The sequence below is a fragment of the Anopheles coluzzii genome, chromosome 2 (assembly GCF_943734685.1).
Source record: "Anopheles coluzzii chromosome 2, AcolN3, whole genome shotgun sequence".
Lineage (NCBI taxonomy): Eukaryota > Metazoa > Arthropoda > Insecta > Diptera > Culicidae > Anopheles > Anopheles coluzzii.
Genome location: NC_064670.1, coordinates 86,209,647 through 86,220,787, shown reverse-complemented (window position 1 = coordinate 86,220,787; position 11,141 = coordinate 86,209,647). Strand labels below are relative to the sequence as shown.

At 40.1% G+C, this 11,141-nt stretch overlaps 2 protein-coding genes across 2 annotated transcripts; one reads left to right on the top strand and one right to left on the bottom strand.

The window, feature by feature from the left end:
- Positions 1 to 2,637: 2,637 nt before the first annotated feature.
- Positions 2,638 to 5,950, bottom strand: LOC120953473 (uncharacterized). Its single transcript, XM_040373413.2, has 2 exons — positions 4,527 to 5,950; positions 2,638 to 4,452 (listed from the first exon to the last, which is right to left on the bottom strand). Exons 1-2 carry the CDS (start codon positions 5,691 to 5,693, stop codon positions 4,447 to 4,449), a joined length of 1,173 nt encoding a protein of 390 aa, XP_040229347.2. The 5' UTR covers positions 5,694 to 5,950; the 3' UTR covers positions 2,638 to 4,446.
- A 224-nt stretch (positions 5,951 to 6,174) lies between these two features.
- Positions 6,175 to 8,882, top strand: LOC120951449 (zinc finger CCHC domain-containing protein 8 homolog). The gene is made up of 2 exons (XM_040370190.2): positions 6,175 to 7,504; positions 7,595 to 8,882. The coding sequence occupies exons 1-2, from the start codon at positions 6,260 to 6,262 to the stop codon at positions 8,321 to 8,323; spliced, it is 1,974 nt and encodes a 657-aa protein (XP_040226124.2). The 5' UTR covers positions 6,175 to 6,259; the 3' UTR covers positions 8,324 to 8,882.
- The last annotated feature ends 2,259 nt before the right edge of the window (positions 8,883 to 11,141 follow it).

Sequence of the window (11,141 nt, the reverse complement as noted above, 5' to 3'; positions counted from 1 at the left end):
TCGTTGGATTGTTTTTAATTTTAAACATCGAAAGTCGAAACATGATTTAAGTTGGTTGGGTTGTAATTTGAAACAAATCTGGTAAGTTATGCAGAGATTTCTCAATATTAAGCTTACACTCAAGATTTTTTAAATGTTTTCCCAACATTTTTGAATAAGTTACACAGCTAATTGTTTGCTTAGCGGTTATGTGGGACGCACTCTAAATTTGCAAAACTTATCAAACATGCCATTGAGCGTAACTAAAAAAATATTCTTTTGGTATTGGTATTTGAACACATTCATAAAAAAGAACAAAATCAGATACATATAAAACAGAATATACAATGGAGCACCGTTTATACGAGTACCTTTTATCCGGCTTACCGTTTATCCGTGCTGTTGAGAAATGACAGTTCAATACAAAGGTGACATTGCGTTATGAGGAAGGTATTTGAAAAAGCGGTTATAGGAGCACATTGTAACAAAAAAAACACTATAATGCATGGCAAATTTCAAATATTTTCATTGGAAAAACGTGAAGTTAATAAAAACTGGGTTATTTTTATCAAAAAATAAGATTTTTTTCCAAAACTTAATCAGGAGTTGGTGATAAAATATATCATTTGACTCAATATCCGTGTTATTCGCATTTCCGGGCGAGGTCAAGTCCCGATAAACCCGGATAAAAGGCGCTCCACTGTACATCAATCTTGTTTTATTTTCTCAATAGACTTGTTTCGAAACATACCTATTACTATTTGCTTAGAAGACAAACTTATTTTGGCACTGTTTTGAGTGATTTTAGCATCATGCACATTGTTTTTTTTTATTAAATCCATTAATTAAATATAGCGTTAAACATGTATATTTCCTTCTCAATATCATATCAGACTCTGACGATTTAAGTATTTTTTAAATAAATTTTGATTTGGCTGTTTATTTAAATACTCAGTAAATATCAAGTATGGATGAATTCAAATTGTAATCTTTCTTAATTTCGGAAGAATTAACTGAAGGCTGAAGAATTGCGTGTTTTCTGTTTTAGCGCTCAATCACGAATGACATCTCTATTTGACAGTATTGCCTGAGATACTTAAACCTAGGTGTGATCGCACAAACAAGATGTACATATAGAAAAGGTGTATGTGTAAGGATGTCAAGGTGTATGTGTGAGGTATATACAAATTCGAATTTCTAATTTCTACAGCTCGGCCATCCTGACGAGAAATTGACCTCAATTTTTCCTGCATATGTATAGCCCTACCCTTAATCTTAAGTGTAGCTTTATGAACATATTCCGATCAAGCTCCCCCCAGAGGCACTATCCATCTTCTCAACTTGTCCGACTCCAACACTCCATCATATGGTATTTGCGTCATTTGTATTCCATCGATATCACGTATAACATATCTGTCATTAGGTAAACGTTTGTGGATAACGTATGGACCTTTATATCTGGCAATGAGTTTTTTGTTTGAATTTGGTGTGTTATCTACATTTTTAATTACAACAAACTCTCCTTCATTGAATACGGGAGCAGGGCGATGGTGTTTAGCATGTTGTTTCTCATTATTTTGTTGTGATTTTAAAATATTGAATGATGCTTCTGCACGTATAGTTTCTAAATCTGAAAATGCTTTGTTTTTGTCTTCTAAATATTCGGTCAATATATCTACTGAAGGGCCTCGTTGGTTAACACCAAACAATAGCATAGAAGGGGAAAAACGAGTGGACGAATGAATGGTATTATTAAGAGCGTATTCTGTAGATAGCAAATGGGTCACCCAATCTACATGGTCGGTCTGATTTGATAATTTGCTCAATATGGGACGAATAATGCGATTGACCCTTTCCACTTGACCATTAGCTTGTGGTGATCCTGTGGCATTCAACACATGGCTAATTCCGCGAGAAGAAAGGAAATTGGAAAATGCGGCTGAAGTAAAGCATGTACCTCGATCGCTAATTATTCTTTTAGGTCGACTGTAGTAAGAGAAATATTGTTTTAGAGCATTGCACACCTCTTTTGTACTAGTGGAAGTTGTTGGATACAATTTAACGAATTTCGTAAATGCGTCTATTACTACCAATAAGTATTTTTTCTTTAAAGATGATGTAGGTAGCAGTCCAAAATGGTCAATGTGCAAGGTATCAAATGGGTAAGGTTCTTTTTGGATGCTATGAAGGTTCCGATTATTTACTCTAGATGGAGCAGAGTGAATAATGCACTTCAAGCAGTTATTTATAAAGTTTATTATCCGTGTTTTTCTGTTAGGAAACCAATAATTCTGATCTATTTGGTTGCAACATTTTTCGGCTCCCAAATGACCTATTTGTTCGTGTATTGATCGTATCAGATTATTAACCATTTCTGTTGGCACGTATAATTTTAGCCTATTAGAAGGTGATCGTTTGAATACAATACCGTCTTGTAATTGGTAACCTTCGACATCCGTCGTCTCTAACTCTTTTTTCAGAGTTTGGATAAGCGGATCCCTAGCCTGAGCTACACGTATTTGGAAGTCAATATCAACATCATCGAAGGCAGCCAAATGTTCCAGTCGGCTTAATGCGTCTACATGACTCATTGCTAATCCAGGGCGATGTTGAATAATGTAATTATAATTCTCCAGGAACAGTGACCAACGTGCTATCTTTGCGGACGAATTTCTATTTTTAAGCGTTTCTACCAGAGAATTACAATCAGTCACTATCTTTATTGGAATGCCGTGTACATAGGTATGGAAACGTTTGAGCGCATATATAACGGCCAATGTTTCAAGCTCGTAGCTGTGCAATTTAGCTTCATCAGCCGAAGTGGTTTTGGAAAAATACGAAATAGGGTGATATCTACCATCATCCTGTTTTTGCAAAAGCACAGAACCAAAAGCTATCGAACTTGCGTCACAGTGAAGTTCAGTTTCGCGTTTAGGGTCGTATATGGCAAGCACCGGAGCTACTATCAATTTATCTCGGAGTGTTTCAAATGCTTTTTTACACTCATCATCAAAAATAAATGGAACATTGTTTTTCAAAAGATTAGTAAGTGGTTTTGCAATACTAGAGAAATGTGGAACAAACCTCCGGAAAAACGAAAAAAGACCTAAACATTGTTGTACCTGTTTTGTGTTCTGAGGAACAGGATAGTTTTTGATAATTTTTACATGATTATCGCTAGGACATATACCTGAATGATTGGCCTTGTATCCTAAGTAATCCAATTCATCGTAAGCAAACTTACATTTATCAAGCCGTAGCTCCAACCCATTATTTCGTAGAGTATGCAAAACTTCACTAACTATTTCAAGATGTTCTTTAAAGTCTTGAGAAGCTATGAGAATGTCGTCAATGTATACAACCAGCTTTTCATTCTCGATGAATTTCCGCAAAATTGTATTAATGAAACGCTGAAATTCAGCTGGCGCGTTTTTTAATCCGAAGGGCATACGCGTGTACTCGTACTGGCCGTCTGGAGTAACAAACGCTGTGAATTTAATTGAATCCTCGTCCATTGCCACTTGATGAAAACCACTCTTTAGGTCTAGTAACGTAAAGAATTTTTTATTGCCCAAGTGTTCTAGGCACGTCTCTATGAGTGGAAGCGGGTAGTTGTCGCGGATTGTTACTTTATTAAGAGGTCGGTAGTCGACACACTTACGAATTTCGCCATTTTTCTTCCTAACGAGTACCAGTGCGGAAGCATAAGGAGAGTTACTGGGTCTTATTATATTTTTCTCTAATAAATCCTTCACAATGACTTTTACTTTATTCCTTTCATCGAAAGAAAGTCGTCTAGGCTTTGTGAAAATAGGAGTATCATGAGTTAAGCTAATTCGCATTTTATGAGCAGATGGTATTATATGTTTATCCGGAAAATTAATGTAATTATTGGACACTATTGATCTTAAAGCAATGCCTTGTTCTTTAGAAAGATGTTCTCCAACATTTATAGTGCTAGCCTCATCGCTAATATTTATAGAACACATTTCAGAAAAAGTTGTGTCATATTGTTGTTTATGTTCAGATTTGTCTGATATCGAAATGAATTTTGAAGAAATATTGGGATCGGACAATTTCGAATCTTTGCATACCTCTGGTAAGGGAGCCTGGATCGAACTACGTAAAAGACCCAACGTTTGGAGCTTATGGTAAAAACCCGGTTTTTTTAAGTTCAGAATTTTATCTTTATTTAAATTCATCAGCATAAGTTTGCTGTAATGTTTACGGAATTGAGCGAGTGTGATGTTAAATTCTGATAACAAATCTCTCCCTACTATCATGGATAGGGACATGTAGCTTTTTGGTAAAATATAGAAATTGTGAATGAATGTTTGATTACGAAAACTAAGTTTTAGCTGTACTGTTCCAAGAGTTTGTAAATTCACATTTCCTATTCCTCGAAATCCACTTGGTTGGGGAGCGCTTAGTTTTGTAACCGGAACAATGGCTTCATTTATGAAGCTTTTAGAGCTACCGGAATCAAAAAGAGATGTTATAATTAACCCTGGGCTCCAAACATTGTTTCTCTTAAAAGCTACACTTACCTCCTGATAGGCCTCAAGTTGAACGAAGTTTCCATTTTCCCCAGAATCTAGATGCGCTGTTTCATTGTCGTTGCCCTGTACCGCAGCAACCGTTAGTTGACGTCTATCTGGGACAGGACAGTTGCGAATGACATGTGATGTGCTACCACATCGGAAACAGGAACCCGGAGCTCGGCGAGGTTGTGTGCATTGCGATGAATGATGTCCATGATTCGAGCAGTTATAACATCGAAGAGGTTCTGTCGTCGTTTGTCTTGGTGGAATCGGTCTCGGGGAAATGGTGTTGATGTGAGATGGCCTGCGGCGTTCTGGGTTTTTGCGCAACAGAAGATGGGATTCATATCGCTTAATGTTATCAATCAGGTCGTAAATATCGTGGTAATCCTTGGTCACAAGGCTATCATAGAGAGGGTCACGAGAAAGTCCTCTGATGACATAAGTTATGATAGCCTCCTCACTCACGTGGCCTGACATTCCCAGCGCATTTACTCGGTATACATAGCTTGTGTACGACTCAGAAATTTTCTTGTAGACCGATGCTAATTGGCTATGAATAACGGCTTCGTTACAGCGATCAGGAAAAGCCTTTTTAATTGTGTCAGCGAATTCGTCGAATGTCTTCAAAGTGTTACGGAAGCCATTGTACCATTCGCTTGCTGCTCCAGTCAACCGACTGCCTGCATATAAAAGCATCGTGCGATCCTGCCATCCATATAATTCGCTATTGTAGCGAATCGTATTGATCCACTTATTGATACCGAGGCCGTCAGAAAATTCCGGTATCAAATGTTTCAACTCCTCGGGATGAACCAATCGACCATCCGTAAACGTCTGCCGCTGTTCCATTTCCATAATTTTTGCTCGTAGCGCCATTAATTCCAATTGATGAGAAGTTGCGTCGAATGAAGCACCTTGCGTCGAAGATGTCGGAGCAGCTTTGTCTTTCATCAAGATGGCGGCTGCTGCAACGTGGTTTCCATTGTTCGTCACTTCGTCTTCATCTGCACACACTCTTTGAGGAATGAAATTCTGGGTTGATTGTTCCTCCATTTTGTTTTTCGGTACACTTTGCTCGTACAACATGCGTAGTTGTGGTAAAGTTGCTTTCGGAGGCACTTCGATGTTAGCAACTTCCAAAGCACAAAGAAGTTCCTCTTTTGTAAGCATTTTTCGGCACAAACGGTTTATCCCACTTCTGAATTGTAATCTTTCTTAATTTCGGAAGAATTAACTGAAGGCTGAAGAATTGCGTGTTTTCTGTTTTAGCGCTCAATCACGAATGACATCTCTATTTGACAGTATTGCCTGAGATACTTAAACCTAGGTGTGATCGCACAAACAAGATGTACATATAGAAAAGGTGTATGTGTAAGGATGTCAAGGTGTATGTGTGAGGTATATACAAATTCGAATTTCTAATTTCTACAAAATACTTCTAATGTAGCTATTGTTATGCCTTTTTTATTTTGAAAAAAATCATAGATATGTTTTAAACAGAAATTTAACTGTAATTTTTATAATTTTCTTGAGAAATCTAACGGTAAAACGACTCTTTTTCAAAATATTTCACACAGCCCACCCTACTTGGGGCGGATGGGAACGATGGTTCCGTTTTGTTCGGCAACGTCACTATTCCGTCAAAAAAAAGGTAAACAACAGCAGACAGTGATTTCCGATGAAAACACTTTTGGCGGCGGTCGGTAAAATAAAGGAAAGTAAAAACAACTTTAATAATGGACGAGAACTCAACAAGTGAAAATAATACGACACCACGGTTAGAAGCCGCAAACTCTAACGATAGCGATATAGAGATTTTGGAAACGAGCGTGCCCGTAGTTAGTATTGATCTCGACAATGACGAAGTTAATGGTTCGCAGGTGGACGCTCCACTGGTAGCTATTCGCTTCAGAAACAAAGAATTGTTTGAAAAGCTACAAAGAGCCGTTTCCAGTGCATTAGAAGCGGTGTTTCAAGAGCATCTACCAAACGAGTCGATAAACATTGCGCAGGGAAAGGATGGCTGCTCCCTGGAGGCTCAGGAGAAGGGCGCTTCGGAGACCGACCGCTGGTTCGTTATCGATTCCACACCCATGAAGAACAAAAAGAACGATGGTCAGATACCGAGCTACAAGAAATCGATGAACAAAGTGTTCGATGGACAGACGCCACCGTCCGCTTCCGGTTCGCTCTCGAAGCGACCGAAAGGCAAACAAACCTGCTGGAACTGTGAGGGCGATCATGCGCTGAAGGATTGCAAGCAGCCGCGCAACTATACGCGTATCCGGCAGAAGAAGGAAGAGTTCCAGCGAAAGAGTGACCGCTATCACGCCGACCTGGAGCAGAAGTACGGCCATTTCAGGCCCGGCGCTTTGAGCGAAGGTTTGCGCGGTGCACTCGGACTCGGCTCGCGCGATCTGCCACTGCACGTGTACCGGATGCGCATGTTTGGCTATCCGCCGGGTTGGCTCGAGGACGCAAAGATTACCCATTCCGGGCTGCAGCTGTTCGGATCGAACGGCGACGCAGTGCAGCACTCGGACGAGAGTGACGGCGAGGTGGACAATGTACGCATGAAGTATGATGTGCGGAAAATAATAGAGTATCCCGGATTTAACGAGCCACCGCCGGAGGGAATGTTTGACGACTGGAAGTACTATAAAGTGCCGCCCTATACGGAGGAACTGGGGCGCGATAACATGATCCGGCAGCTGGAGGGCACGTTGGTTGGAGGCTATCGGCGCAAGAAGCTTAAGATGTCCAACGAACCAGATGCGGAAACTAACGACGATCCCACTGTAAATAGGGAAGTAGTGGATATGGACGCGATGGAGTGTAGTCCTCCGCCGCCGGAAGCAGCCAAGTCGAATGAGCTAGAGGATGGAGAGCTGTCGTCTGATACTGAGTTAAATAACGCGACCTCAGCAGTTGATGATAGTGTAATTCTGGTCGAGACTCCCGTGGAAGTGATCTCATTGGATGTAAGTTCACAAAACAAACGGAGTATTGGTGGCTGAGCAAAACAGTACACACCTAATATTCGTATTAATTTTATCGTTTTACTTTTCCAGGATACGCCTTTGGTCGTGCCTGAGCCCGCTCCACCATCCCCCACTTTGGCTGATCTGCAGGCAAAACAGAAGCAACTGGAAGATCAGTTGGCCAACAATGTTACGATGACGGAAGAATCTTCATTTGTGAGTGACATTTTGCTTGCCGAGAATCTAGCTGCTGAGTCCATGGAAGAATCTCCTTCCACATCGTCCCTTCCGGCAGCACCGGCCGATACTGTACCGACACAGCCCGCAGAACAGCTGGCCAACTGTACGGTTTTGTCAGAAGATTGTTCGTTTATGAACGACATACTGCTGGCCGAAAAGCTGGCAGCCGAACAGTCCCTACAGGTACCATCCACATCAACGGCTCCTTGCTTTATCGAACCACCGCGACCTCCATCTCCGCCGAAAACGAACACGCTTGACGAGTGTGTGCCATCGGAACGGCCGCCCGAACCGGAAACGTTCGATCTCGGCGAAATAGCCATGAACAAAGTGCCCTACATTGACGAACCCGCCAGCATGGGGCTGAAGCGAATGTCACTCGGAACGCCGATACTGAAAGCGTTCACGCCGTACGATACGTTGCCAAGTGGGGAAGCTTTTTCGAAGGGCGTTAGCGACGTGATACACTTTGAGAATCTTCCCGACTCGACGGGAAAATATGAACAGATGAAGTCCCTTCTGTCGGAAGTGCGCCAGAAGATGAACAAACATCTGCGCGAAATGGACGATGGACGATAGGTGGGGAGGGAGAGAGAGAGAGAGCGAGGAATGAACGCAGAGCAAGCAGTGTTTGTAACTAGACTAGAACTATAAGAACTAGACTAGGCTAGATCTATTTTCGAAGAAGAATTAGAATTATCAAAATGAACTCGAGCGATTCAGTGTGTTGCAAATATCTCAATGCCAGCTAATGGTTTCTGATTAAAAAAACACACATGCAGAATATGACCAACACTAAACTCACCGAGAATTAATTGAAATAAATGAGTTCAAAAAGAAGGATCGCTTCTTGACAAAAAAAAGCTTGACAACGAATTACTACGGAATTTTATACTGACGACGCTCGGTCGAGGGAAGATAACACAATCAACGCAATGACTGAATCTACGGTTACAATGTACATACGTCCATTAAGTTAAGATTAACCTAGCTGATTGAAACCGTTTGGGTTAAATTAACGGGTGCGTAGAAGCACGTAGATTTTGATTTCATTTGCTCACGAATGCATTTTGTCATCAATCATATTTGAATTTAAAAAAAAAAGATGAATAAAATTCGAACTTGAAGTACAAATGAATATCAGTAGTTTTTCTTAAGAATAATATTAATATTATTCGTTATTTGAAAAGTTTGTAAAATGCATACACAATCGATTTTGTTTATTCGTTTTATTGCTTGTGCCTTGTACAAATAAGTGCAAACAATAAATGGTATAGCTGTGGTAGGAAAGTTCGGAGATGAAAAGCTAAACGTAGGTAACGAATTATCTTTGCCTAAACGGGGTCTCCTGTATGGTCCGCTCAGAGAAGATATAGAATAAACAGTCAATAAATTGTTACATTTGTAAATTAATAAATAAATTAAACACTCTTGAGCTGGATTGAGCATAACTTACACGCTTTGTGTGTTTAATGTGTTTTGTATTTGGTGCTAAAGTAATTGACACACCACCAACAAAGAAACATATCTCCATGTTATGTCTTTGTCTTTTATGTCTTATTTTATAGGACCAAACTGCCGAAAATAGGAACAAAAATAGTGTTTGCGTTTTCACAAATATCTCTAAAACATACATTTAAATCGGCAAATAACAAATAGCAAAACATAATACGATAGTTTATCGTTCAAAATAATTTCCCTGGTACATTTACTCTAGTTGTTACGATCAATTTCGCAAACATATTGTCAGTCTTGATTCTTCATGTTTGGCTTATTCTACAGGCTTCTTGGTGATGTTCCGGATAGGAACCGATCTCATCTGATTTTAAAGGAGCCCGCAAGCCCGCGTATCCTGAATTTCCGCCATAGGATCTTTCTTCATAATCAACCTTCCACTTTAAAGTAAGCCAATCGTGAAACCATGCTGGTCCTGGAAGCAATCATGAACCCATAATGATCTAGAAATAGCTTTATTTCCTAGAACAGTATCTAGAACTGTTTCGGTTTTGGATTCGGAACGATATTCGATCATGATGGTCCTGGTACGGAACGTAGAGCACTTGGCTTAGGTTATGTAATACGCATCTGACCACCCAAAATAGTCCATATGTCTATAAAAACTGATATCAAATGATTGAACATATTGGCATAGTATGTGGTCATTTTGCTATGAAACGAATACTGTCCGACTTTCAGTAGGCTACATTAATTTCATGATTTGATTCATCTGATTTTTTACAGAAACTTAGCTGAAGAGTGTCCTAAACGATGGGTGAAAAAAGTTTTTCGATAAGTGGTCAAGAGCACTGTCAAGGGTTCAGCAAAATCATATAATAGGTGATTATATAAGGTGTCCGACTTTAGGGCATCGCCACTGTATTAACACGTTGTCTGCCACGTCAGCCACTATGTGGCTGACGGGTTTTTTTCCGATCGGGCCACGTCAGCCACATAGTGGCTGACACATTACCGCGCGGCTACATGAGGTGAAATATACAGCGAAATGAACTATTTGACAGGTGAAATATCTGACAGGTACAGCTAAAGGGTTGGGGGAGACACAACATCCGCTTTCGAAATTCTATTAAAAATAATATATTCTTAAGCAGAACATTCCCTAATTAGAAGAAATTATGAACTGTTGACTGAAAATTGACGAAGTACTCGATATTGAAGTTATTTAATGGATTTAATTACGATTTTGTGCACGTTATTTGTTTACATTGCACATCAGCTGGTTGCTGTGATGCTTTATCCGTCAGATATTTCGCCTGTCAAATAGTTCATTTCGCTGTATATTCCGCCTCGTGTAGCCGCGCGGTTACACATTGTAAAAGACGTGTTACAAGAGATAAATTTGCACGTATTCGATCGGTTCTTTCGTAATGCTTTTCTATCACGGTTATTATTTCTTAAAAAAATGATTAAAATATCAAAATGAGTTTCTATTATGTTTTCATTCGATCCGACATCCGATCCTTGCAAGCAGTAGTTGGAGTCGGAATGTCACCGACTTTTGCGAGAGGTAAAGAAAGGGAAGGGAAGGGAGGGGAGGGGGGGGTTCCAAGAATTAAATTCCATGGAATTAGCCCAACAAACGACATTGTGGAGAGACAACAAAGAGAATTGGTGAATTTGATTTAAAAGAGAAAAAATGCAAAAGCAAATACAATCGTTTCAAAGAGTGATTCCGTGGCCTGACGGGGCAGTTCAGTGGGCATGTATGGTGGCAGACAACGTGTTAACTGGGTTTAAGTTTTCCTGGGTAGTTCCTTAAACTACTAATCGGAATATTTACTCTCTTTACCAATCTGCAGCGGTCCGAGGGCGATCCCATGGTTCAGTCGTAAACTCGAACGAGTCAATATCATGCCCGTTATGGGTTCAAGCCTAGAGC